This window comes from Eumetopias jubatus, unplaced genomic scaffold (assembly GCF_037043125.1).
Source record: "Eumetopias jubatus isolate StellerSeaLion01/CBP00866 unplaced genomic scaffold, mEumJub1_p1.0 scaffold_10, whole genome shotgun sequence".
In the NCBI taxonomy this organism is placed as follows: domain Eukaryota; kingdom Metazoa; phylum Chordata; class Mammalia; order Carnivora; family Otariidae; genus Eumetopias; species Eumetopias jubatus.
The window spans coordinates 58101367-58125644 of NW_028274816.1; the positions used below are offsets into that span (position 1 = coordinate 58101367).

A 24278-nucleotide genomic window follows, 5' to 3' on the forward strand; every position below is an offset into this window, starting at 1 on the left:
CAGAGGGAGGAGGAGTTGGGGGCCTGGACCCCTGGGCCTGAGGGAGGAAGGGCTGGGGGCCTGGAGTCCTGGGTCAGAGGGAGGAGGGGCTGGGGGCCCGGACCCCTGGGCCTGAGGGAGGAGGGGCTGGGGGCCTGGAGTCCTGGGGCTGAGGGAGGAGGGGCTGGGGGCCTGGAGTCCTGGGTCTGAGGGAGGAGGAACTGGGGCCCTGGACCCCTGGGTCTGAGGGAGGAGGGGCTGGGGGCCTGGAGTCCTGGGTCAGAGGGAGGAGGAGTTGGGGGCCTGGACCCCTGGGCCTGAGGGAGGAAGGGCTGGGGGCCTGGAGTCCTGGATCTGAGGGAGGAGGAACTGGGGCCCTTGACCCCTGGGTCTGAGGGAGGAGGGGCTGGGGGCCTGGAGTCCTGGGGCTGAGGGAGGAGGAACTGGGGCCCTGGACCCCTGGGTCTGAGGGAGGAGGGGCTGGGGGCCTGGAGTCCTGGGTCTGAGGGAGGAGGAACTGGGGGCCTGGACCCCTGGGTCGGAGGGAGGAGGGGCTGGGAGCCTGGACTCCTGGGTCTGAAGGAAGAGGGTCTGGGGGCAGGACTCCTGGGTCTGAGGGAGGAGGGGCTGGGGGCAGGACCCCTGGGTCTGAGGGAGGAGGGGCTGGGAACTGGGATACTTGAGACTTACAGGTATGATCCTTCCTCATTCTGTCTCCCCTTTCCTCCTTCCTCTGGCCCTAGGGGACAAAGCCTTGGATGGCTACAGTAAGAAAAAATATGTGTGTAAACTGCTGTTCATCTTCCTGCTTGGCCACGACATTGACTTTGGGCACATGGAGGCCGTGAACCTGCTCAGCTCCAACAAGTACACGGAGAAGCAGATAGTGAGTCTGGGGAGGAAGGGCCGGGGGCCTGCACTCCTGGGTCCGAGGGAGGATGGGGCTGGACGTACAGACTCCAGGGTGGGAGGATTGGGGCCTACGACCCATTAACCACAAGGCCCCCAGCCCCCTAACCTCCTCTCTCACCCAGGGTTACCTCTTCATCTCGGTTCTGGTGAACTCAAACTCCGAGCTGATCCGGCTCATCAACAATGCCATCAAGAACGACCTGGCCAGCCGCAACCCGACCTTCATGTGCCTGGCCCTGCACTGCATCGCCAATGTGGGCAGCCGTGAGATGGGCGAGGCCTTTGCTGCTGACATCCCACGCATCCTGGTGGCTGGGTGAGGCACTGGGGACCCAGGTGGGGTGGGGTTTGGGATGGAATAGACGAGGCCTAGCCAAGCGCGAGGGTCAGAAGATTGCGTCACCTGCCCAAGGTCTGTAGCCAGGATGTGGGGATAATACGGGGCTTAGATTCTGTTGGCAGCCCTGTGGTTCTTTCTCCTCTCTCCGACCCGACTCAGTGGTGTGACGCAGCCCCCAGAAGATCCAATGGGGTGTCTGTCGGATTAACTGACCTTGAAGATCTAGTATAAAAGAGGTGATAACCGTAAGTTCTGGCAACAGCCCTCTGGAACTTCTGCATCTTGAGTCATTCACTCAAACATTTGTTGAGCATCTGTTGTGTGCAAAGTGTTGTGCCGATTGCTAGGAATATAGTCATGACCAGAAATGGACATGGTCATTGTCTTGCCAAGCATTCATGGTCCAGAGTGGGAAATAAACATCGACTGAATAATTGCAGGGTGAAATATACAGTTCCTCTTGGAACCATGACGTGGGGCACAGGAGCCCATAAGGACATTTAGTTGGATGCCTGACCTAGTCTGGGGGATCAGGGAGAGCTTCCAAGAGGAAGCGGCATCAGGCTGAGACCTGGGTGAGGAGGAGTCGGCTGTGGGGAGGGCAAAGGCATGGAAGGCACTGGGGCCAGCCTGTGTGATCATCCTGAGGCAGGAGGTCATTCATCAAATATTTTTTGAGTACCTGCAGTGTGCTGGGCACTCTCATGGGTTTGGGGAGGCAGGAGAGAGAAGCAAGGACTATTGTGCCCACCGTCAGGAAGCTTACATCTTACAGGAAGCTTACATGAGAGGATACCCAAAGAGCAAACATATACATAAAAAGTAAGATGAGTTCAGATACGAATAAATGCTATGAAGAAAACAAAACTGGGTAGTGGGGGGCAACGGGGTGAGAGGTGGTAGAAGCTACTTGAATACACTCATCAGGGAGGGTCTCTCCAAGAAGGTGACTTGTAATTGAGACTGGAATGATGAGAAGATAGTTATTTTAAAATGTTGGAGAGTGTCCCAAGCAAAAGGAGCAACAAGTGCAAAGGCCCTGAGGCATGAGCTTTCTATATTCAAGGAAACAAGAGATACTCTGTGGCTGGAAGGCAGTGAACAAGAGACAGAGTAAGGGGAGTTTGGATTTTATCGTAGTTGAAATGGGAGGAGTTGGTGTGTTTTAAGTAGGCACGTGACATGATTGGCTTCGTATTATTTATTTATTTATTTTTAAAGATTTTATTTATTTATTTAATTGACAGAGGGGGAACACAAGCAGGGGAAGTGAGAGAGGGAGAAGCAGGCTTCCCGCCAAGCAGGGAGCCTGATCCAGGGCTCGATCCCAGGACCCTGGGATCATGACCTGAGCTGAAGGCAGTCGCTTAACCGGCTGAGCCACCCAGGTGCCCTGGCTTTGTATTTTTAAAAGATCACTCAGCTTGGTATGGGAGAAGGCATGACTTATATTTCTGGCAACATGGTGGACTAGATTCCTGACTAACGCTCTCACTGAAACCTAACAATATAGGATAAAAGAGGAAAGAAAGTATTCTTCAGTGTATTCATGAGCTAGTGAGAGAATTAGGAGCATACAGGCTGCAAGCTAAGAGGGGCCTGGCACCTGGGGAGATGGGCAGAGGGCCAAAGCCAGATTTTGCTTAGAGGGTGAACCTAGATATTGGTTTGGGGGCCCTGCAGCCTCTGGGAACAGGATACAAAGCTTGTCTGAGGAGAGGCTCCAGAAACCACACTTCAAAGTGAGGGTGACCTAGAAATAAATCCCCTTGGGGACTATAAGCAAAATTACCTGTTTCAAACCTTGGCACAGAGCAGCAGCCCACACACTGGTTTTCAGCCTGATTTTTCCCTACCTGGGTTAATCTACAAATTCTTTTTTTTTTTTTTTTTTTGAAGATTTTATTTATTTATTTGACAGAGAGATAGACAGAGGAGCACAAGCAGAGGGAATGGCAGAGGGAGAAGCAGGCTCTGCACTGAGCAGGGAGTCCGATGCGGGACTCAATCCCAGGACCCTGGGATCATGACCTGAGCCGGAGGCAGACGCTTAACCGTCTGAGCCACCCAGGCACCCTAAGCTACAAATTCTTAAGCCAAACTTTAGTTGAAAGTGATTTAAGCTGGTAGTAGCCCAGTGCCTGACAGAAGCAAACAAGCCTTTTCTGGAGAAGCCTGCCTTCACCACAGATGAAGCTCTAAGTTACCTGAGTAACGCTCAGTCAAAAATCACTAAACACAGGCCACACAACACCATGAGGGAGAACCAGCAGAAAGGAAACTGAGCGTAACAGTTGAATTGGAATATTCATATATGATGTAAAATAAATATGTTTAATATGTTTCAGTAACTGAGAAAACTTAAAAATAGAAGTGTAAGCAGATTTGAAAAAGAAATGGAGAAATTTATTTAAGCGGTCTGGCTTAGCAGCAGGATAGACAGAGCCAAAGCAGAGTAGTAAACAGGAGGTAGAACTGAAGAAAGGAATGAGAATGCAGCCCAGAGAAACAGAGATGGAACATTCCAAGAGAGATTAAGAGTCATGGAAGATGGAGAAGGTCTAACGTAACACTATTTAGGGCTTTAGAGGGACGCCTGGCTGGCTCAGTCAGTAGGATGGGCGACTCTTGATCTCAGGGTCGTGAGTTCAAGTCCCATTTTGGGTGTAGGGATTACTCAAAAAACTTTTTAGAGCTCTAGGAAGAGAGAATGTGATAGAGGCGTTGTTTGAACGGATAACGCCTGAGAATATTCCAGAACCAGTGAAAGAGGCTGATCCTCGGAATCAAGTAGCTCAGGTAGAACTGGAGACTGGGGTGGGGATGGCGGCAGGGAGACCACTGAGACGTCCGCTGCCGTCCAGGTCAGAGCTGACAGTGGCTGGGACCAGGGTTGTAGCCGTAGAGGTCGTCACTGGGTACGTTTCAGGAGAGAAGCCGACGGGGCAGATTACAGGGGGTGGGAAAGCAAGAGAGGGTGAGCTCGAATGGGCGGATGATGAAGCCTGGGGAGAAGCAGGGAAGTGAGAGGCACGCCCTGAGCCAGGTTTGGCCACGCTGGATATGAGGTGCCTGGTGGACATGTGGGCAGAAACGTCCAGTAGGCGGCTGGACGGCAGGGAGTTGGGGCCGCAGAGGGAGTGTGGGAGAGACGGGCACAGAGTGCTAAAAATAGAACTCGAGCCACACACACTCTCCACAGTTCTGGTCGCCACATCAGACAAAGTAAAAACAAACGGGTGAAACTTCTTTTAATATTTTAATTTAACCCGGTCCATCTAAAATATTTTCATTTTGACACTGGATCAACGTGAAAATTGTCCAGTGATTGTTCATGTCATCACCACATGTGAGTGTAACGTACACACACGTTATCTCTCAGTTTGGATTGGCCTCGAGTCCCGCGTCCAGTAGCCATGTGTGGCTGGGGCCACCATACGGGACAGCGTGGGATGGATGGTAATAAAGCCGCAGCCGGAGGAAGTCCCTCGGGGAAGACATGAGAAGGGATGAGAAGTGACCTGAGGCTAAGCCGCGGGGTGGCCCAGGGTGTCCAGGTCTGGCCAGGGAGATGGGAGGGAAATGCAGAGTGGGCTGTGGCTCGGAACCCGAAGAAACTCCGAGGACAGAGTGGTCAGTCGTGGCAAAGCTGCCGGCCACCCTGAGCAGGGAGAAGCCAAGAAGGAGGCCAGTGTGACAGACTCATCTGAGCAGAGGTGACACCCAGTTTCACACCAGGGAATGGATGCTGAGGGCTTGTGCCCTGCCAGAATCGGGGGCCAGGCTGGGGTTGTCTGAGCGCTCTGCTGGCCTCTCGACACCTGAAACTTGGCCTTGATGGTGACTGGGGCACAGAGCAATATATATTCTTTTTAGGTAGATTTTTTTTTTTTTTAATTATGATAAAATTCACATGACATCAAGTTCACTGTGTCAACAGTTTACAGTGTACAATTCAATGGTCTTTAGTATGTTCACAGTGTTGTGCAGCCACCACCACTAATCACCCCAAAAAGAAGCCCATACTCATTAGTAGCTCACTCCCCATTGCCTTTCCCTCTAGCTCCAGACAGCCACTCATCTGCTTTGTGTTTTGTCGGTTTTGCCTATTCTGGACATTACAGATAAATGGAAGCCTGCGATACGTGGCCTTTTGTGTCTGGCTTTTCACTCGGCATAACGTTTTCGAGGTTCTTCCATGTTGTATGGAGCTGTACTTCTGTCCTTTTTTATGGCCTGGTAATAATATTCTGCTGTCTGGAGGGACTGTGTTTTAGTTATCCACTCATCAGAAAAGTTCCTTTTGACTCTTGTGAGTGATGTACAAATACATCGTGTGAACTTTGTTTTCAGTTCTTATGGGTAGATGCCTGTGCGTGGAATTGCTGGGTCATGTGGTATCACAGATTTTTTTTTTTTTTTAAGAAAGGAAATAGTTGAATTCCCCCGTCCCGTCCCCCACATCATCTCCATCTTCCCCTCCCTCCCCGTGCCCTGCATTCGATGGTCATTATTCCCACGTACCTCCCTGTCCTTTTGTACTTGGGCACACGCCCTGCGTTCCGTAGTTTACCTAAATAGTTGCTCAGTCTCTGGTTAAGTTAACCAAGGTGATAAATAGCCCTTATTCCTCCATTTGGTGTACGGTGGGCGTTTCCTCACCCATAGCTGGAGGTGAGGGTAGGGGTCACCTCCCTCAAGGGCTGGAGAAACACCTAGAACAGAGCATGGCCCAGGGTCAGGACTCGTGCCATGAGCTGTGACGATGGTGAAGACCATTAATGCGGCACCATTCCGCTGGTCTCGGACAGACCTTCCACTCGTTTTGGTTTTAAGTTGATGACGGTCAGTCAGCAAACGTTCTCGCACCGTCACCTTCAACACGCACGCCTGCCCACCCCCAGGGTGGGTGTCCAGGAGCAGCCTCGCTGGGCTTGGTCCACACCACTCCCAGCGGCACGCCAACCCGGGGTAGCCCCGCTCCTCTTCTGAGGGCCTGTCCCCGCGTCTGCTCGAGGGCGGCTGTATCCGAGGCCTGGCTGGCTTGTGTCTGCCTGGCTGGCGGGAGGAAACAGCACTGCCTTGTCGCCACTCGTGTTTCTCCTGCACATCCAGCGAAACGGCTTTTCACCTGGCCTTTGACTTGTGGCGGTCACTCCTCCTGGGACTTCCCTCTGTGTCCTTTGCCCAGGCTCTGGTTGGGTCCTCTCCGGGAAACCCTTGACCTGGAGGCTGCAGCCTGGGTGGTCAGGACAGCTCCCCGTGCCCCCTCTGTGTCCGAGGCCATGCCAGCTTCCGGTCCACAGTGTCCTTTCTTCACCCCCCCAAATCCTCCTGAGGAGGAAACCGCCCATTGGAGAGAATCAGCGGCTCCCCCCGCAGCATGCCCCACCAGTCAGGACCTCAAACCCACGCGTCTGGCCCCGGTTCCTCGGTTTGTCGTGAAGAGATCAATGAGTTCGTCCCGGAGGGTGCCTGGCTCAGTGCTGGTGCTTTTCCTGCTGTCACCCCAGCGTTGGTGCTTCCCTGCTCGTCGCCGGCAGTGGCTCCATCTCCCCCTGGGTAAAAGCAGGGCCGTCGCCATGGCCCTCGATGCCCAGTCTGGCCCCCTGTCCCCTTGCCCAGTCTCCCGGCTTCTCCCCTCCACTGCTCGCTCACTCACGGCAGCCACACACAGGCCCGTGGCCGCCTCGGGGCCTCCACACAGGCTGTGCCTTCTCCCTGGGATGTTTCGGGCAGAGATTTTTGGGGTTTTCTCATTAAACTCAGTTTTCCATTCACCTGCCACCTCATCAGAGAGGCCTTCTTGCAAAACAGCGTGCCTAGTGCTCCTTGCACCTGCGCTCATTGGCGCCATAGCACTGAAGCCGGACAGGGTCTGGTGTGTGTGCTGGGATATGGGCTGGCTGGCTAGAAGGTAAGCTCTGTGAGGACAGACATTTGGACCAGTCTGTCCACCCCTCTATCCACAGCGCCTCCAGCAGAGCCTGCTGCCCAGAGGCGCTCAGGAAAGTGCTTGGTAAATGAATGAAGGTGCACAGGCAGGCTTGACACTTTGTGTAGTTCTGCCAGTCACCCAAAGGTTACTGAGATGGAACCCATTTTGCAGATTAAAAAACCTGAGGCTTGGTGGGTGATGAGGCAGACTGGATCCCTGGTCTCTCTGGCTCTCTCCACCTGCTGCTAGCCGCCCTTCCTGGGAGGAGTGGTAGAAGAGGGAAGGTCTCTGTGGGGCTGGGGTCGCGCTGACCTCCCCCCACCCAATTGTGTCCCCACAGGGACAGCATGGACAGCGTGAAACAGAGCGCGGCCCTGTGCCTACTACGGCTGTACAAGGCCTCACCCGACTTAGTGCCCATGGGCGAGTGGACGGCCCGGGTGGTGCACCTGCTCAACGACCAGCACATGGTGAGCCCTGGGCCTGGCGCCCAGAGACCCCGGGCTGCTGCCTCCCAGAGCCACCCCCACCAATTCACCCAGAGACCCTTCTGCCTTGGACGCTCATGTGGAAGCCCAGGGAGTGTCCCACCCCCGCCCTGATTCCCACCTGGATGCCCAGGGCCCCCCACCTCTGTCCCTGCCTTTATTCAGGCACCTAGAGATCTTGGGCCAGTGTCCTGAGTACCTGTCACCCCCCCCCAAGTATCCAGAAACCCCCATGTCCACCCCTGATTACCCCCCCCCAGCCCCGACTGCCCAGGGATCGTGTCCGTTGTCCCCAACACCCATCACCCACCCAGCCCTTGAGTCTCTGCTTTCAGATCTGCAGCCTGGACACTTGTCTCCAGGCTGACCCTCCCCCCACAGCCCTGACCCGCCACTTGTCTGCCTCTGCAGGGTGTGGTCACGGCCGCTGTCAGTCTCATCACCTGTCTCTGCAAGAAGAACCCGGACGACTTCAAGACGTGCATCTCCCTGGCTGTGTCTCGCCTGAGCCGGGTGGGTGTGGTCTTGTCATAGGCTGTGGGAGATGGCCCTGGCATCTCTGTCCCCTGGAACGCCTCCCTGGTCCCCCTCACTCTCCTTCAGAGGCAGCCCCGCACAGTGGTTATGAACTCAGCCTCTGAGCTGGGCTCATCCTGGCTCTGCCACTTCCTGGCTGTGTGGCCCCAGACAAGTGGCTTCACTTCTCTGGGCCTCACTGATGCCATCTGTTCAATGGGGGCGATGCCAGTGCCCAGCTCACAGTGTAGCTGCTGGCAATCAGTCTGTATGATGTCAGTATGGGCCTGGGTGTCATGAGCACCCAGCAGGTGAGGGGGGCTGTCCTGATCTCCCCCTTACCTCACTGTCTCTTGCTTCCTCCTGCATTCCCTGCTGTTCCTCCTGCGCCTCTTTCTCAAACCTTTCCCTTCTGTCCTTCCTTCTGCTCCTCTTACCACCTTCGCCCCTTGGGAACAAACCCTGAGGCCGCCTGTGTACCAGGCTCTGGGGACACAGATGAGTCAGACCTGAGCCCTCCAGGAGCTCCCTGTCCTGTTCGGGGGGAGGGAGATGCGGCAGGGCAGGCCGACTGGCAAAGCTTTTCATAAAACGGATGATCTGGGATGTCACGGAGGTAGTACGGGGCATTGTAGACCCCAAAGGAGGCACTTACCCCAGCCTGGAAGTCTAGGAAGGCTTCCTGGCAGAGGTGATTCCTGAATGGAGACTCGGAGTGAGTATAAACACTTCCTGGGAGGGTCAGGAGAGGCCTGGATTCGCAAGCAAAAAGAACAAACCCCAGCTCATTCAGTCGCTTTGTCGTCCATTCACCATACAGCTGAATGCTCCTGCGTGCCGGGCTGGTCGGGGAGACGCGGACAGGGACCCTGGGGGCCGGCACACGCCATCGTGGCCATGGTACATGGGAATGCTTCCTGGAGGAGGGATTCCCCAGCTTCAGCAGGAGTTTTGCATAAGGAAAAAAGTCCCGCACTCTCCTGCTAAGTCCCCACCTCTTTCCCGAGCCTTTCTTACGTCCGATCTTGCACTAGGCCTAGGAACCCAGAAAAGGGTCAGAGCCAGTTCCTAACCCCTGAGCTGCTTCCAGCTGTGGGGCGACCGCTACAGCGACACAAGTCTGCAGTGAGCTGGTGTGATCTGTGTTCTGTGGAGGAGCCCAGAGCGTTGCGAGGCTCCTGCTTGGAGTAAGGGGCTCACAGAAGGGACTCGGGTTGGCAGAGACTTCCCCTCCTGACAGCAGCATTACATGCAAAAGTCGGGAGCCCTGGCTTAGGTCGCTCGCTGTGTGCTCCAGGCCTCCTCACTCCCCTCCCCGGGCCTCAGATTCCTGCACGCCCTTCGGAATACAGTGTGGCTCTGCCCTGCCCCTGCCCCATGCCCTTCCCTGTCCATGCCTCACCCCCTCTTCCGCCCCCAGATCGTCTCCTCGGCCTCCACCGACCTCCAGGACTACACCTACTACTTCGTCCCGGCGCCCTGGCTCTCGGTGAAACTCCTGCGACTGTTACAGTGCTACCCACCGCCAGGTACCGCCGAGCCCACCCGGCCTGGGGCCTGGGGCCTGTCAGGGTTTCTGTGAGGCTGTAGGTGTTGGGGGGCAGCGCAAAGAATCAGACAGATCATCGTGCTTCATGGATCTGCTGTGGGCCAGGGTCCCTGTGAAGCCACGCTTGTGTTTGCTCCAGCCCTGTAACATAGGGGCTTTTGTCACACCTGCCTTATAGACGACAAAACCAAGGCTGGGGGAGGGGAGGTCCTTGCCCAGGGTCCCCGAGATCCCCAGCAGATCAAGGGATGATTCCAGGCTGTGCTGTTTGAATGAGCATAGCTCTGTGCGAGATTTTCATGACCTTATTGCTCAAGGTCACAGCCATTCGTGGGGATGATGAGCCTAGCGTGAGCCAGGTAACACACCGGGGGTGTCTGTGCCCTCCCGACAGGGCTAGTGAGGGGGAGCCATCCCTGTAATATGCAGACAGGGAGCCTGAGGCTTGGAGATGAGACGTCACGTTTCCAGACCCAGGCAGCGACTAAGAGATGGAGCCTGATGCCAGCATCTGGCTCCAAGTCCCTCCCTCTACCCCATAGGCCCGGGCTCCCCCTGAGCTCCCATTTCCTCAGCCGTCTGACCTCACAGAGCAGTTTGGAGGGACCCCGTGCTGAGGTGCTCAGCGCACAGTAGGTGATTGATAAACCAGCTCCCTTCAAGTTCAGCCAGGGTACCGAGCACCTGCTGTGGTCAGGGACTGAGGTGTGGCCCTGAGTGTTCACAGGCACCTGTGCACGAGTGTGTGTGTGTGTGTGCACACGTGCGTATCTGTGAACGCATGACTGCGTGTGCACGTCTGTGTGTGCACGTGTGCCAGTGTGTGTGCACGTGCACACACTAATGGACTGTATAATGGAAGTGACACCAGAGGCCCTTCCCAGCCTGTGAAAGCCAGCGGTGAATTTTGTCACGTGGCCTCGGGAGAGCCTTGTTCCCCTTCTGGGCCTCTTTCTTATCCTGTAGGGAAGAGCTCAGGCACATCTCTCAGCTCACTTCCATCCCACGAGTCCCGCCTCATCATTTTGGGTTGTGCCCAGAGCAGGCACCTCGCCTACTCTCAGCCTCTGCGTCAGGAATTATAGCTGTGGCCCCGAGCAAACAGTGCTGGCCCAGCGAGGCCACCTCCGATTTATCTACGAGAAATTTTTCCGATGCTGTATGATGAAAAATTCTCTAACGCCCAGACAAGTAGAGCGCACCCATCATCCAGACTTCACATTTTGCTGTGCATGCATGCTCTCAGTTTGCTTTTTTTCTGAAGTATTTAAAAATGAGTTAGAGACATCATGATGTTTTCATCTTTGAATACCTTGTTGCACATTTCTAAAAACTATGGGCGCTTTTATTCACAGCAGCAATTCTGTGGTCATGCTTGAAGCTCACAACAGCTCCCCAGTGGTCTCGAAGATCCACTGTGGATTTTCCTAATTAGCCCTGAAATACTCACAGGCTGTTCAGACTGGGATCCAATCAAGATACAAGTATTTTTTTAATGTTTTTTTTTTTTAAAGATTTATTTACTTATTTTAGAGGGAGCAGGGGGAGGGGCAGAAGGAGAGAGAGAGAGAGAGAGAGAAGCCGACTCCCTGCTGAGTGCGGACCCCAATGCAGGGCTTGATATCATGACCCCGAGACCATGACCTGAGCTGAAATCAAGAGGCAAACGCCTAACCAACTGAGCCATCCAGGCACCCCTCAAGATACAAGTATTGAGGGAGGCTTGGCTGGCTCAGTCAGTGGAGCACCCATCTCTTGATCTCAGGGTCACGGGTTCGATCCCCACATTGGGCACAGAGATTAGTTAAAAATAAAAATTAAAGAAAAAAGAAGAAGAAAAAGAAAGATACAAGTGTCGAATTTAATTATTTCTCATAAAGCTCTGTCTTAATCTGGAAGAATTGCCCCTTTATTCTGTGCCATTGGCTTTCACCCCACTTTTTTTTTTTTAAAGATTTTATTTATTTATTTTGACAGAGAGAGAGAGAGACAGTGAGAGAGGGAACACAAGCAAGGGGAGAGGGAGAAGCAGGCTTCCCGCTGAGCAGGGAGCCCGATGCGGGGCTCGATCCCAGGACCCTGGGATCATGACCTGAGCCGAAGGCAGACGCTTAACGACTGAGCCACCCAGGCGCCCCTCACCCCACCTTTTTATTATGAAAAATTTCAAACAGATCACTTGCAAGAACAGTGTCATGAACACGCAAGGCCCCTGAGACCCCGCGGAGACCATGAGTGCTGCTCTTGGCACCCCGGTTGGCTTGCTGTCTCAGACACACACTTACTTGCTCACTTACTTGACATAAGTTGCAGACATCATAATGCTCCGCCCACCTAAAATACACCCACACACATTTCATGAGACGCAAGAATACTGCACAAAACCACAGTGCCCTTGTCACACCTGAGAAGAGTCAAGATCACAGTGTCATCTGCTGTCCAGGCACCGTCCACACCCCGCTCACTGTCCACAGCTTTATTTTTATGGCTTAAACAAAATACAGTACAATTGAGGGCCACGACTTAGATTTCATTATGTCTTTGTCCCTTTTGGGGGGTCTGGAATAGTCCTCCCAACCCCCCACCCCACTACCTGTTTTTGAAGAAACTGGAACAGTTTGGCGTTACAAGCGTGTCCCGTATTCTGGATTTGGCTCAGAGCTGCCTTGTGTCCTGTAGTTTCTCCCTCTACCCCGAGAGCCGCCTGATACATCCGGGTGTGACATTTTCCTCTAGAACACTTGACAGCCGTTCTAGGCACATGTTGTTACCTCGCACCCCACGGAATGGCAGTTATGGGTGTTGGTGTGAGCCCCTGGTTGGCGTGTATCTGTCTCAGGTGCTCAGACTGCTCCTCGGGGAGACCCAGGTTTCACAGCGTCTCTGGGGAAGGTTTCTTTGCTCTGTGAGAAACCTAAAGGGTATCAGTGCTGCAGAAGGGGAAACTGAGGCTCACAGGTGGGAGTCAGCACTGAGCAGGACAAGAGCCGAGGTCTGGAGTGTTCTCTTCTGTTGGCCTGCTGCCGCCTCCCCCAGTCACCGAGAGACCGAGGATGAGCTTGAAGGATCAGAGACCCCAGCCCACAGCTGCAGGGCCCACACTTCCTGTGGAAGATGAGAGCCCTGGGGTGGCCCCTTGCCCCGCACATGGGCAGGGCTGACAGAGAGCTTATCCTGGAACATGCCCTCCATTTCCCCAGAGGATGCTGCCGTGAAGGGGCGGCTGGTGGAGTGTCTGGAGACCGTGCTCAACAAGGCCCAGGAGCCCCCCAAGTCCAAGAAGGTCCAGCACTCCAACGCCAAGAACGCCATCCTCTTCGAGACCATCAGCCTCATCATCCACTATGACAGGTGCCTGCCTTGGGGGGGCGCTGGGGCCTGGGGACCTGGACTCCTGCATCCTAGGAGAATAGTGCTGGGAATCGTGACTGCGAGATAGGAGGACAGTGAAGCTGTGAACTGTTACCTCCCCAGAGTGGTGCTGGACCCCTCCTGGAAAAAGCAGAATTCCCGACTCTCTTCACTTGGGCCCAACGGCCCAGATGTCTGGGTGGCCAGGAATGGTCGTGATGGGAATGGAGGGCAAGAGTTAAGACCCAGGTCGTGAAGGTGGTGTGGGATGGGTCAGCTGGGCCCACGTCCTCCACCTTCTCACGTCCCCCCGTTTCTGCTGCTTGTTGGCAGTGAGCCCAACCTCCTGGTGCGGGCCTGTAACCAGCTGGGCCAGTTCCTGCAGCACCGGGAGACCAACCTGCGCTACCTGGCCCTGGAGAGCATGTGCACGCTGGCCAGCTCCGAGTTCTCCCACGAGGCGGTCAAGACCCACATCGACACCGTCATCAACGCCCTCAAGGTATGCCACTTTGGAGCCTGCCCCAGGCCAGGCGCTGTGCGCTGGCCTGTGTCTCTGCTCCCTCGGAGAGGTGCAGGGCTCAGAGGCCATTGCAGAGCCTAGGACATACTGCATCTGCTCTCCTCCCTCAGACGGAGCGGGACGTCAGTGTACGACAGCGGGCTGCTGACCTCCTCTATGCCATGTGTGATCGGAGCAACGCCAAGCAGATCGTGTCAGAAATGCTTCGGTACCTGGAGACGGCTGACTATGCCATCCGTGAAGAGATTGTAAGTTCCGGGAGGAGCTGAGCACCTGGACTTCTGGGTCTGAGGGAGGAGGGGCTGGGGGCCGAGCCCCGTGGGGTCTCCACATGGGGACGGTGGTGAGCCCAGATCTGGTTATTTCGGTTTGACTGTCCTCCCTCCCCGGCTGGCAGGTTCTGAAGGTGGCCATCCTGGCCGAGAAGTACGCAGTAGACTATAGCTGGTACGTGGACACCATCCTCAACCTCATCCGCATTGCGGGCGACTACGTGAGCGAGGAGGTGTGGTACCGTGTGCTGCAGATCGTCACCAACCGCGATGACGTCCAGGGCTACGCTGCCAAGACCGTCTTTGAGGTCAGCACCCCCACCTCACCCCCACTTCACCCCCACAGCGGGACAATGAGGCAGAGCCAGGACAGCTGGGGCTGTGGGGCCAGCCCACTGTGGCCACCGTCCTGCTCCCTCCTCCTCAGAGCAGTGCCTTGGCCTCCCTGGGCCACCAAGGGACCCGGGGGCCGGGTCCTCACAGGCCAGCGTGAGGGTCAGCAGGCCGTGGGTGTGGGCCGTCCAGTGCGTAGTCACTGATCTGCCTGTCCCGGTGGTTTCCCACTCCTTCTGCCCCAGGAAAGGGGGCCTCGTGCCGCCGATTTTACCACCTGTGTGAGCAGAGGCCAGTCACTTGACTGGTCCGTGCCTCAGTTTCCCCACCTATTATTCCACCCACATCATAGCATTCATGAGAGTTCCACAGGTTAATGGGCGTCACAGGCTGAGCCCTGCACCTGGCACCCCTGAGCAATCCTAAGTCAGGGCACACCGCTCCCTGCTGCCCTCACCCGCCCTGTCCCTGCCTCCAGGCGCTCCAGGCCCCCGCCTGCCATGAGAACATGGTGAAGGTCGGCGGCTACATCCTCGGGGAGTTTGGGAATCTGATTGCTGGGGACCCCCGCTCCAGGTGAGGTGGTAAACACATGCACTTCTGAAGGGTGCGGGGCTGGGGGTGACGGGGCCCCCGGGGATCCTCTCAGCCCCTCACACAACCATCCAGTTGTTGCAAGACAACGCAGCTCCCAGGAGCCTCCAGGAGCTCCTAGGACAGAGCATTGCAATGGCCACCGCCCTGGGTGGCCTCTGCCGGGGTGGCACTCCCGGGAGGAGGCAGGGGAGCCACATGCTGATGCCCCCCGCCCTCCCCAGCCCCCCGGTGCAGTTCTCTCTGCTGCACTCCAAGTTCCACCTGTGCAGCGTGGCCACCCGGGCCCTGCTGCTCTCCACCTACATCAAGTTCATCAACCTCTTCCCGGAGACCAAGGCCACCATCCAGGGCGTGCTGCGGGCCGGCTCCCAGCTGCGCAACGCTGACGTGGAGCTGCAGCAGCGCGCCGTCGAATACCTCACGCTCAGCTCAGTGGCCAGCACGGATGTCCTGGTCAGCGCTGCGGCCCCCGCGTGCCCCTCCTCCACCCCTGCACCTGGGCCGCCCTCTCCCCTGCCACCAAGCTGCCCCCGACCTGCTCTCGCCCTCTGACCCCACAGGCCACAGTGCTGGAGGAGATGCCGCCCTTCCCAGAGCGAGAGTCGTCCATCCTGGCCAAGCTGAAGCGCAAGAAGGGGCCCGGGGCCGGCAGCGCCCTGGATGATGGCCGGAGGGACCCCAGCAGCAATGACATCAATGGGGGCGTGGAGCCCACCCCTAGCACTGTGGTGAGTCCCAGGGGCTGGGCCATCGGGGCTGGGGCTGCTGGGTGCTGCCCCTTCTCACCTCCTCCTGCACCTCCCTGCAGTCGACGCCCTCGCCCTCTGCCGACCTCCTGGGGCTGCGGGCAGCCCCTCCCCCAGCCGCACCCCCAGCGACCTCGGGTGCAGGGAACCTCCTGGTGGATGTCTTCTCCGACGGCCCGGCTGCCCAGCCCAGCCTGGGGCCCACCCCCGAGGAGGCCTTCCTCAGGTACCGCCGGCCCGGGCCCCTGGGCTGACCCTTCTCCATCTGCCCCCTCACAGCCCCCTCCTCCCTCCCTGTCCCTGTGCCTCTGTCGCCGTGGCTGCCACTTCCCCTGGCCTCCTCTCTCCCTCTGGCCACTCTGGACTCTTGGCTGACCCTGGCCACCCTGTGTTGTCCTTCCCCCATCGCCACGTCTCAGCCTGCTTTTCCTTCTCTCTCTCCCTCCTCCCTCTTTCTCTCCCCCCCACCCCCCCTCCCCGCCCTCTGCTGCCTCTCTGGGATTGGCTGCCTGCCACGCCTGTCTTCTCTTGTCTGCTCTGGGATTGGATGGCCCAGCGAGCTGGAGCCGCCTGCCCCTGAGAGCCCCATGGCTTTGCTGGCTGACCCAGCTCCAGCTGCTGAGTAAGGGGTGGCCTCAGGGTTGGGGGGGGCAGATCTGTGTCCCTAGGGAGGGTTAGGGGACTTCAAGCTCTTATCAAGGGGTTCCTGACGAGCTGCAGAGGCAAAGATTTGGAGGGGAGTGAAAGTCGGGGCCCCTCTGACATGGGGCAGGGGTGGTGGCACACACCAGGGTCCTGTTCCCATTACAGGCAGTCGCCAGTCTGATTCTGGGGTTCTTTGTGGGAATTTGGGTCTGTGGATTCTGGGGTTCTGTCCTTTGAGGGGTTACTGTCTTCCACCTTTAGCTTGGGTCTTCTCTAGCCCCCCAACTTCTTCCCATCTCACTGCTTTCCCCACTGCAGCCCAGGTCCTGAGGACATCGGGCCGCCCATCCCAGAAGCCGATGAGCTGCTGAATAAGTGAGTCATGGGAAAGATCAGGGAGGGAATGGGGACAGGTGGCGAGCACTGAGACGGGCCCAGACAGGCACCCCGGGCATCCTGAGCTCCCTGCCGCCCCCACCCAGGTTCGTGTGCAAGAATAATGGGGTCCTGTTTGAGAACCAGCTGTTGCAGATTGGAGTCAAGTCGGAGTTCCGGCAGAACTTGGGTGCGTCCAGAGGGGGGTGGTGTGGGGATAGGGTTTCGGGGACACCTGGGTTTGGGTGGCATCTGGAGAGGAGGTTGAAGGAAGTCAGACGGAGCCCTGCCCTTCCCCACCCTCTGCAGGCCGCATGTATCTCTTCTATGGCAACAAGACGTCCGTGCAGTTCCAGAACTTCTCACCCACTGTCGTCCACCCTGGAGACCTCCAGACTCATATCCTCCCGGCCTGGCCCAGCCCCCTCGCCCGAACCCTGACCCTCCCGGTCTGCCTTCCTGGCCACTGGGACGCAGATGGACCCAGGTCCAGACCCCTGTTCAGTCTTCTTGAGAACCTGCGTTACTTGTTTGAGATTTAGTGTCGTCTGTGAGACAGGGGTGGGCCTCTTCTCCCCAGGATGGCCTGAGGACAGTGAGGTGATGGGATAGGTGTGCCTCAGTTTGTCCCTGTCAGGCCTCTTCCGTGCCCTGACCTTGCCCTCCCACGGGGCTTCACACCCACGATTCCAGTGCCTTCTGCATTCAAGAGCCAGGCCTGCAGGTCTGGATGCTGAGCAGGGCCTTCTGTGTGATCTGAGCCAGTCACTTGACCTCTCTGAGCCTTCCTGTTCCCTGTCTGAAGTGCAGATCCTCTTCCCTCTTATAGCAGTGTTGTGAAGGTCAGTGTAGTTGGAAAACTCTGGAAGGGTGGCTGGCATAGAGGAAGGTGTCAGTTCTCCTTTCCCTGTCATTTCACGCCCACAAAATGACAGGGGCTAGGCGCCAAAGCTTTGAGGACCTTTTCAGTTCTCAGCCTCCTTCAGCCAGCCTTCATCAACATCTCCAGAACCCTAGGCGGGCTCAGCTCTGTGCTGGGCATGGGTGGGGGACAGGGGCGGGAGATGCCTAAGACCCCGTCCTTGCCAACTTGAAGGTAGATGTGATAACGCTGCCGCCATTTTTGGTGCCCTGACCATGTGCCAGACACACGGACAAGTGAGCGTGCTGAATTATTTCACTGAATGCTGAGGACACTGTGTCCATTTTGCAGCTGAGGCTAAGAGGTAAAGTAGCTTGCCCAGAGTCCCCGAGGTGGTAAGATCCAGGATTCAAACTCGAGTCAGCCATCCCAGCCCCGGAAGGGCTTCTGCCCTAATATGGTGCGACATGTGCCATAATGGAGGTCCCTGAGCCCACCATGAAAGGCCAGAGTAGGCACCCAGGGCGGGTGGCCGGAGGTCTCACTTAAGAAGGGCTTTGAAGTTTGGGCCTTGCAGGATGCGCCCGGGATGGCAGGCCCGGCTCCTCAGTGGCCTGCAGGCTGGGGTTCGGAACCAGCCAGGGGGTTCATGGCCACGACCGCGGCGGGGGGTAGCGGGGGCGCCGCCTCGTTCTGGCTTCCTTGACCCCGGCGGCTACAGCTAGCAGTGCAGACCAAGCGCGTGGCCGCACAGGTGGACGGCGGGGCGCAGGTGCAGCAGGTGCTCAACATCGAGTGTCTGCGGGACTTCCTGACGCCCCCGCTCCTGTCCGTGCGCTTCCGGTGAGTCGGGCGGGGCCCTGCCGAGCGGCCGCGGTCTCCTAAATGGGGGCCGGGCTCTGATGGAGCCTCCTTGCTCCCGTCCCCATGCCAGGTACGGGGGCGCCCCCCAGTCCCTCACCCTGAAGCTCCCGGTGACCATCAACAAGTTCTTCCAGCCCACGGAGATGGCGGCCCAGGATTTCTTCCAGCGTTGGAAGCAGCTGAGCCTGTGAGCAGCGAGGGGGGGCTGAGCCGCAGCTGCGCTTGGGGGGGGTGGGGGGGTGGCGCGGGGCCTTCCAAGCACCTGACCCGAACCTTTCCCCACCTCCAGCCCCCAACAGGAGGCGCAGAAAATCTTCAAAGCCAACCACCCCATGGATGCAGAAGTCACTAAGGCAAAAGTGAGTGACCACTGGGTGAGACAGGAGAGGGGTCCCTGGACTCCCAGCCCAGGCCGACCTATCCCTAACTGGGGTTTGGGGAGCGGTACCCATTGTTCCGTGCCTCTGCTTTCCCATCTGTAAAAGGGGAACTGCAAGGGTTTCGGGGGAGCCCCGGTTTGCTACTGCCCGGTGGCTCCCAGATCTGGCACCCTCTGACGGCTGCCCTTCTTCCCCAGCTCCTGGGGTTTGGCTCTGCTCTCCTGGACAATGTGGACCCCAACCCTGAGAACTTTGTGGGGGCTGGAATCATCCAGACTAAAGCCCTGCAGGTGGGCTGTCTGCTCCGGCTGGAGCCCAACGCCCAGGCTCAGGTGAGTGGTGGTCTGGGAGGCGCCCCTGAGACTGACAGGTTACCCCCTGCCTCAGTGTGTTCCTTTTTAATCCTGCCCTTCTGCTCTTTGTCCCCGTGTCCTCTGTCTACTGTCTTCCTCGCCACATCCTCGCGACCCTTCTGGGTCTCACTTTTACCCTTCACCCTTTCCCTCCTGTTGTTTTTATTCCTGCCTCCTGTCCCCTCCATCACCTTTCTGATCCCTTTCTCCCTTTTTCTCCTTTATCTCCCTGTATCATCCTCTCCCGGGCTCTCTGTCCGCTCTGCCTCCTCCCTGAGTCTGCACCGCCATGTCCCCCTCCCAGATGTACCGGCTGACCCTGCGCACCAGCAAGGAACCCGTCTCCCGTCACCTGTGTGAGCTGCTGGCCCAGCAGTTCTGAGCCCTGGACTCTGCCCCCCGGGGATGTGGCCGGCGCCGGGCAGCCCCTAGGACTGAGGCAGCTTTGGTGGATGGGGCAGCGAGGGGACCTCCACTGGTGACAGGGAAGACCCCCAGGGGTGGGGGGACGCCTGGAACCTTCCTCCGGCCTTTTGTATTTTTATTTTTGTTCATCTGCTGCTGTTTACATTCTGGGGGGTAAGGGGGAGCCCCCTCCCTCCCTTTCCCCCTTAAGCACAGAGGGGAGAGGGGCCAGGGAAGTGGGCGCCTCCTCCCCTCCCACCCCACCCCATCGTAGCCCCTCCTGCCCCCTCCCCATCCAGGGGCTGTGTATTATTGTGAGCGAATAAACAGAGAGACGCTAAGAGCTGTGTGTGTGGGACCGGCTCACGGCCAGGGGTCAGAGGAGTGGGGTGAGGGCATGCAGAGTGTGGGTGGCCAAGCCCCGCAGCGCGTGGGTGGGACTCTGGGCGGACAGCAGTAGCAGCCGCCGGGGCCCCGACTGCAGAGCCACCAGCCGCCATCCCGTGCCTGGCCCCTCGGGCCCGGACACCAGGTAGCAGGCTCTCGGCACCTGGCTCCTCTGGGCCGCATCCTCCACCTTCTCCTCTGGTGACCCCGGCTCTGGAGGAAGGACAGGAAGGGCGAAGGTGACCAGTGGGGCCCAGACAACTAGAATGCCAACCTGCAGGAGCAACACCACACCCCGGGCCTAAGTCTGACTCCTTGACGGGCAAGGGCCTCATGGCTCCAGCTGGCTGTCAGTTGCCTGAAGGACATGGACCTTCTCCCCCTTCTTCCCAGCCAGCCTCCATCCCCGCCCCCCCCTCCTGGGGATGCTCTTTGCAGCCCTGGACTGTCCGCTTAGCAACACAGATCACAGACACGCAGGTATGCTGACCAGGTACTCCAGGCACAGCCCTTGGAACCCCACTTTACATGGGGGAGGTGGAGTCACGCAGCTAGGAGGGGCTAGTCCTCTGGCCCTCCTTTGTCTCCTTAGGGCCTCAACTTTTCCTTCCTCGTCTAGGCTCTGTGGGACAACCCCCATCAGTGTGGATGCCCCCGTCCTCCCTTGTGTGAGCGGAGACTCAGTGTCCTAGAGTGCGCAAAGGGGGCACACCTGGTGGGAAGTGTGAGGCGGTGACCAAGGTGTAGAAGGCGCGCAGGAGGCGCCGACGATGCTCAGGAGAAGGCTCTGGTGGGGGCGGGGAGAGAGGTTGACAGAGAGCCCCTCCTGGGCCCAAGCTCCTCCCGGCCTCACCCTCCTCTCAGTCACCTTGATCCGCAGAGGGCTCCACCGTGAAGAGGCAACGTTTCAGTTCCAGGTGGAGAAGCAGCAGCCTGTGAGAAGGGGGCTGTCATGGCCAGGGCAGAGGGGATGAGGACCCCCAACCCACACCCCCGTCCAAGCCCTACCCGAGGATGTCCATGTGCAGGGGGAAGCCAGCGGGCAGCGCTCGGGGTCCCAGCGGCACGCAGGCCCGCAGCGGGTCTAGCACTGGCTGCCACCAGCGGTCCAAAAGCTGAGGCGAGGCCGGTGGGCGAGGTCAGGGGCGGGTACCAGGGAAGGGGGCGTGGCCAGGGAGGAGAGGAGGGGCCCACGAGGGCGGGAGACCGAGGGGACCAAGAAAAGGGAGAAGCCTGGAAGGATGGAATGAGAGCGGTAGAGGGACCGGGCTGGCGGGAAGGTGATTGGAACGCAGTCCGCGGGGGGCGGGCCCTGGTGGAGGGACGGGGCTGACGAGGGGCGGGCCAAGAGTGGAGAACGCCGGCAGGGCGGGGTGGTGTGAGAAGGGCCGCGGCTGGCGGGCAGAGGGTGTCACAGGGGAAAAGCGGGGACATGGGCCGGATTCACCTGTGGATCCAGCTGGCTGAGGGGAGGGCGCGGCCCGCAGAGCAGACACAGCTCCAAGCCCGGCAGCAGCGTCAGGGTCAGAAGCCGGTGCGGGACCTGAAGGGGGGCGCAGCATGGGCTGGCCGGAGCTCCGCCCCTTCCCACCGAAGCCCCGCCTCCTCGCGTCCCGGCCTCTAGGCCCTCGGCTCCCACCTGTCCCAGGCGCCCCGACCCCCCTCCAACTCACCGTGGGACTCCCGTGCGGCAGGTACACCGGGTAGTCTCGAGCGGCCTGAGGCGGCAGGGACCCCACCAGCCAGGGGAGCAGCACGGCCTCCGGCGTCCCCAGCCGCCACCAGCTCTCTGTTGCTGCCACCACCCGGCCCGACACGACCAGGCTGCCAAAGGCCGTGCCCGCCGCTTCGGCGAACCCAGAGAGGGCTTCCTGGGTCAGGAGACATGAGCAGGGGTTGGCGGTGACTTCCCAGGTGGGCGAGGAGTGTGAAGAGACGGGCGTCCAATTCCAAGTTTGCCTAGTGGGCATGCTCACGTGCCTCACCCTCCCCGGGCCTTCACCTTCACAGGCAGGTACCATCCCCGAGTCACACTGTAAAGTTAAACAGGTAGGGTGGCCGCTCCCTAGCCTGACACGTGTTACTGAAGCTCATGATCACAACAGCCGCAGCTGCGGCTTATTGAATCCTACTGTGTGTCAAGTAGGCGCAATCAACCACCTACTCCAGCTGGGAGAGGTCAAGTCACCTGCTCCTAGTCACGTCATGAGAGGTGGCCACGCCAGGAGAATCAACAAGAGCAGTATTTAAGGAAAGATAGATGGAAATTCACCAGCAAAAGGAACAGCATGTGCCAAGCAAGGAAGTTGGGAAGTTGTTGGGGTTCCGGGGACCCCTGAGGCAGCTGGGTGAAGGTGGACTGTGGAGTTAGCAGAGGTCAGGGTGAGCATGTTGGTGGGCTTCAGATTCCACAGGTCCTCAAACACCAGGCTGGGGGGACGGGAAGCCATGGGAGGGCTGTGAGCTGGAGAGGGGTGGGGGTCAATTCTCGGGGTAGAAAGACCCTTCTGGGGCCAAGTGGGGGTTGGAATGGAAGCCCAAAGGAGGAGAAAAGGTCGAGGCAACAATCCAGGGGTGAGAGGATGAGGGCTGAGCCAGGGCCAGCGACAGGTTTAAGGGTTCCCAATGCATTCTCAGTACCTGCAGGAGAGACCCCTCTGGAGGAACCACGCAGTCCACACACTGGGTCAGGTCCCCGATGAGCTCAGAGTCCCCCAGGAAACTGTCAATGAGGCGGTAACTGGCCTAGCAGGGGGAGGAGGGAGGAGCTTAGGACCCAAGTGGGCCCCAGATCTGCTGCCTCCCCTTCAGAAAACTAGCCCAGCTGGGCCTGGCTCTAGGGTCAGTGACCAGGCTGCCCCAGGGGCTCCTGGGAACTGTAGTTTCCGAATATCAGTGACCTGGGATCCTAACTTCCATGCTCACGTCCTGCAGCCTCACCCTCAACTCCTTCTTCAGTCTCTCTACGTTGCGGATATTGGTCAGTTCTTCGAGTCCTACAAGAAGAACCTAGAAGAACCAAGTAAGAGAGCCGGGGTTGGGTGTGGATCTGGACTCCTGGTGTGAGGGAGAAGGATGCTGAGAGCTCAGATTTCTGGGTTTGGGGAAGAGGGCTGGGGAGTCTCACCATGGCGCCAAACACCATCTGGAGTAGTCTCTCCAGCCTCAGCTCCGAGGTGCCCTCCTCAGATGACAGAACAATGAGGGTGATGCTGTGAGAAAGGAAGGTGAGAAGGAAGAATGAGTCCAGGCCAGGGAAACAGGGCCGTGAGGAGAGTAGAGTCTGCCCTTGATCCTGGATGCCAGCTACATCTTTTGCCAGCCAGCATAACCTGCTTCTCATACGGAGAAACGTAGGGATCGGAGAGGGTAACTGGCTTGTCGAGGATTCCACAGCCAAGTAAACAGCTGGCCTTGGAGAGCTGGTAGGCCTCAGGGTCATCTTCAACGGGGGCCATCACCCAGGCCCTGGCCCTGGCCCTGCCCCAAAAGCTATAGCTTGGAGACCTGTCATGGAAGCTTTTCCACACCACGGTCGTATCCTCCGTCCTTGCAGAGCTCAGCTGCACCTCGAGATTCTGCCCAAACATGTGTACTCCATTGAGGGAACCGATGACAGAGAACGGGAGCTGGGGAAAAGTTGGGAACATTAGACAGGAGCCCCCAGTCCCTTCCACCTTGGAACCCAAATGTCCAGGGCCCCAGCGCCCTCCTCTTTCTATATCCCCTGGCCCCTCCTCCTCTGGGAACCAGGATTATTAGTCCAGTCATTGCACCCTTGGCCCTCTAAACTCAACTCTGAAACTTTTCCAGACCCTCCTCCCTTGACGACCCAGAGTCCAAGGGCCTAGCCCATTTCCATTTTGAAGATCCAGGGGGTCCAGGGCCCCACCTGCTGGCGGGCGGGGGCGCCGCCGCGGCTGCTTCTGCAGAATAAGGGGACTCCGCTGGAGGCCGCAAGGCAAAGCAGATGTACGGTGCCCTTTGTCCCCTCCTCGCCCATCTGGAACCCCTCCAGTCCCCTCGTGGGGGCGGTCAGTGACCACCTTGGAGTATGCCCGTAGTCACACTAAGTCGGGCGGCCGGGCGGCCGTCCGAAGCCGCCAGAGGGAGAGATGGGGAGCTGATTGGAAGAGAAGGAGATTTCCCGCCTTCTTCATCCAACTCAAACCCACCCTCAGTCTCTATTCCAGCACCTCCCCAAACCCCATTAGGTTCTCTTCCGCCTCAACCGGAAGTCACCTGCCCCTAACAAGGATGGCGCCCATCGTACGTGTAAAGCTTCGTAGTTTCCCCCTCATGGTTCGATTCCATTTATTTAAAGAAGAGAATGAAGAGCCCGGCTTGCAAGTAGTGACCGCGCCAAGGCGTTGTCTAGCAAGCATCAGGTAGGCTAGGATGTTTTCCATTCTAAATTGATAAACAGCTGTGCCCCACTCAAAGATGGTGGCGGTGCCGAGACG

The 24278-nt window shown here is 58.0% G+C and overlaps 2 protein-coding genes across 4 annotated transcripts in view; one reads left to right on the forward strand and one right to left on the reverse strand.

Moving 5' to 3' along the window:
- Nucleotides 1–19769, forward strand: part of AP2A1 (adaptor related protein complex 2 subunit alpha 1) — a 30952-nt gene extending 11183 nt beyond the window's left edge. The window contains exons 3-23 of the mRNA XM_088027731.1: nt 723–865; nt 1014–1207; nt 7510–7639; nt 8069–8170; nt 9594–9702; nt 12923–13073; nt 13407–13575; nt 13707–13844; nt 13994–14176; nt 14680–14777; nt 15020–15251; nt 15359–15526; nt 15607–15770; nt 16508–16564; nt 16672–16754; nt 16874–16962; nt 18145–18269; nt 18361–18477; nt 18580–18649; nt 18868–19002; nt 19328–19769. Of these exons, the coding sequence (XP_087883857.1) occupies nt 723–865; nt 1014–1207; nt 7510–7639; nt 8069–8170; nt 9594–9702; nt 12923–13073; nt 13407–13575; nt 13707–13844; nt 13994–14176; nt 14680–14777; nt 15020–15251; nt 15359–15526; nt 15607–15770; nt 16508–16564; nt 16672–16754; nt 16874–16962; nt 18145–18269; nt 18361–18477; nt 18580–18649; nt 18868–19002; nt 19328–19405 (2735 nt within the window). The 3' untranslated portion in view covers nt 19406–19769. The remainder of the gene's footprint in view (nt 1–722; nt 866–1013; nt 1208–7509; nt 7640–8068; nt 8171–9593; nt 9703–12922; nt 13074–13406; nt 13576–13706; nt 13845–13993; nt 14177–14679; nt 14778–15019; nt 15252–15358; nt 15527–15606; nt 15771–16507; nt 16565–16671; nt 16755–16873; nt 16963–18144; nt 18270–18360; nt 18478–18579; nt 18650–18867; nt 19003–19327) is intronic.
- FUZ (fuzzy planar cell polarity protein) lies at nt 19693–24038 on the reverse strand. Of its 3 annotated transcripts, none has more exons than XM_028091420.2 (11): nt 23708–24038; nt 23323–23444; nt 22943–23027; nt 22756–22824; nt 22456–22560; nt 21489–21686; nt 21263–21358; nt 20824–20930; nt 20684–20748; nt 20528–20602; nt 19693–20028 (listed from the first exon to the last, which is right to left on the reverse strand). In XM_028091420.2, exons 1-11 carry the CDS (start codon nt 23816–23818, stop codon nt 19805–19807), a joined length of 1257 nt encoding a protein of 418 aa, XP_027947221.1. In that variant the 5' UTR covers nt 23819–24038; the 3' UTR covers nt 19693–19804. The 3 variants fall into 3 exon arrangements, 2 of the variants coding, with proteins under 2 accessions (XP_027947221.1, XP_027947220.1); XM_028091419.2 differs by having other exon boundaries at nt 21489–21848; XR_003607306.2 differs by lacking the exon at nt 20824–20930 and having other exon boundaries at nt 19944–20028; nt 21489–21848.
- Nucleotides 24039–24278: the final 240 nt, after the last annotated feature.

Bases quoted from the DNA above. Each gene is read 5' to 3' on its own strand.
- FUZ (XM_028091419.2), bottom strand. From the start codon at position 23,818: ATGGGCGAGGAGGGGACAAAGGGCACCGTACATCTGCTTTGCCTTGCG. The intron at 22,825-22,942 runs GTGAGACTCCCC...TGGTTCTTCTAG, and splicing joins AGATGGTGTTTGGCGCCATG to GTTCTTCTTGTAGGACTCGA. The intron at 21,849-22,455 runs GTACTGAGAATG...TTAACTTTACAG, and splicing joins CAGAGGGGTCTCTCCTGCAG to TGTGACTCGGGGATGGTACC.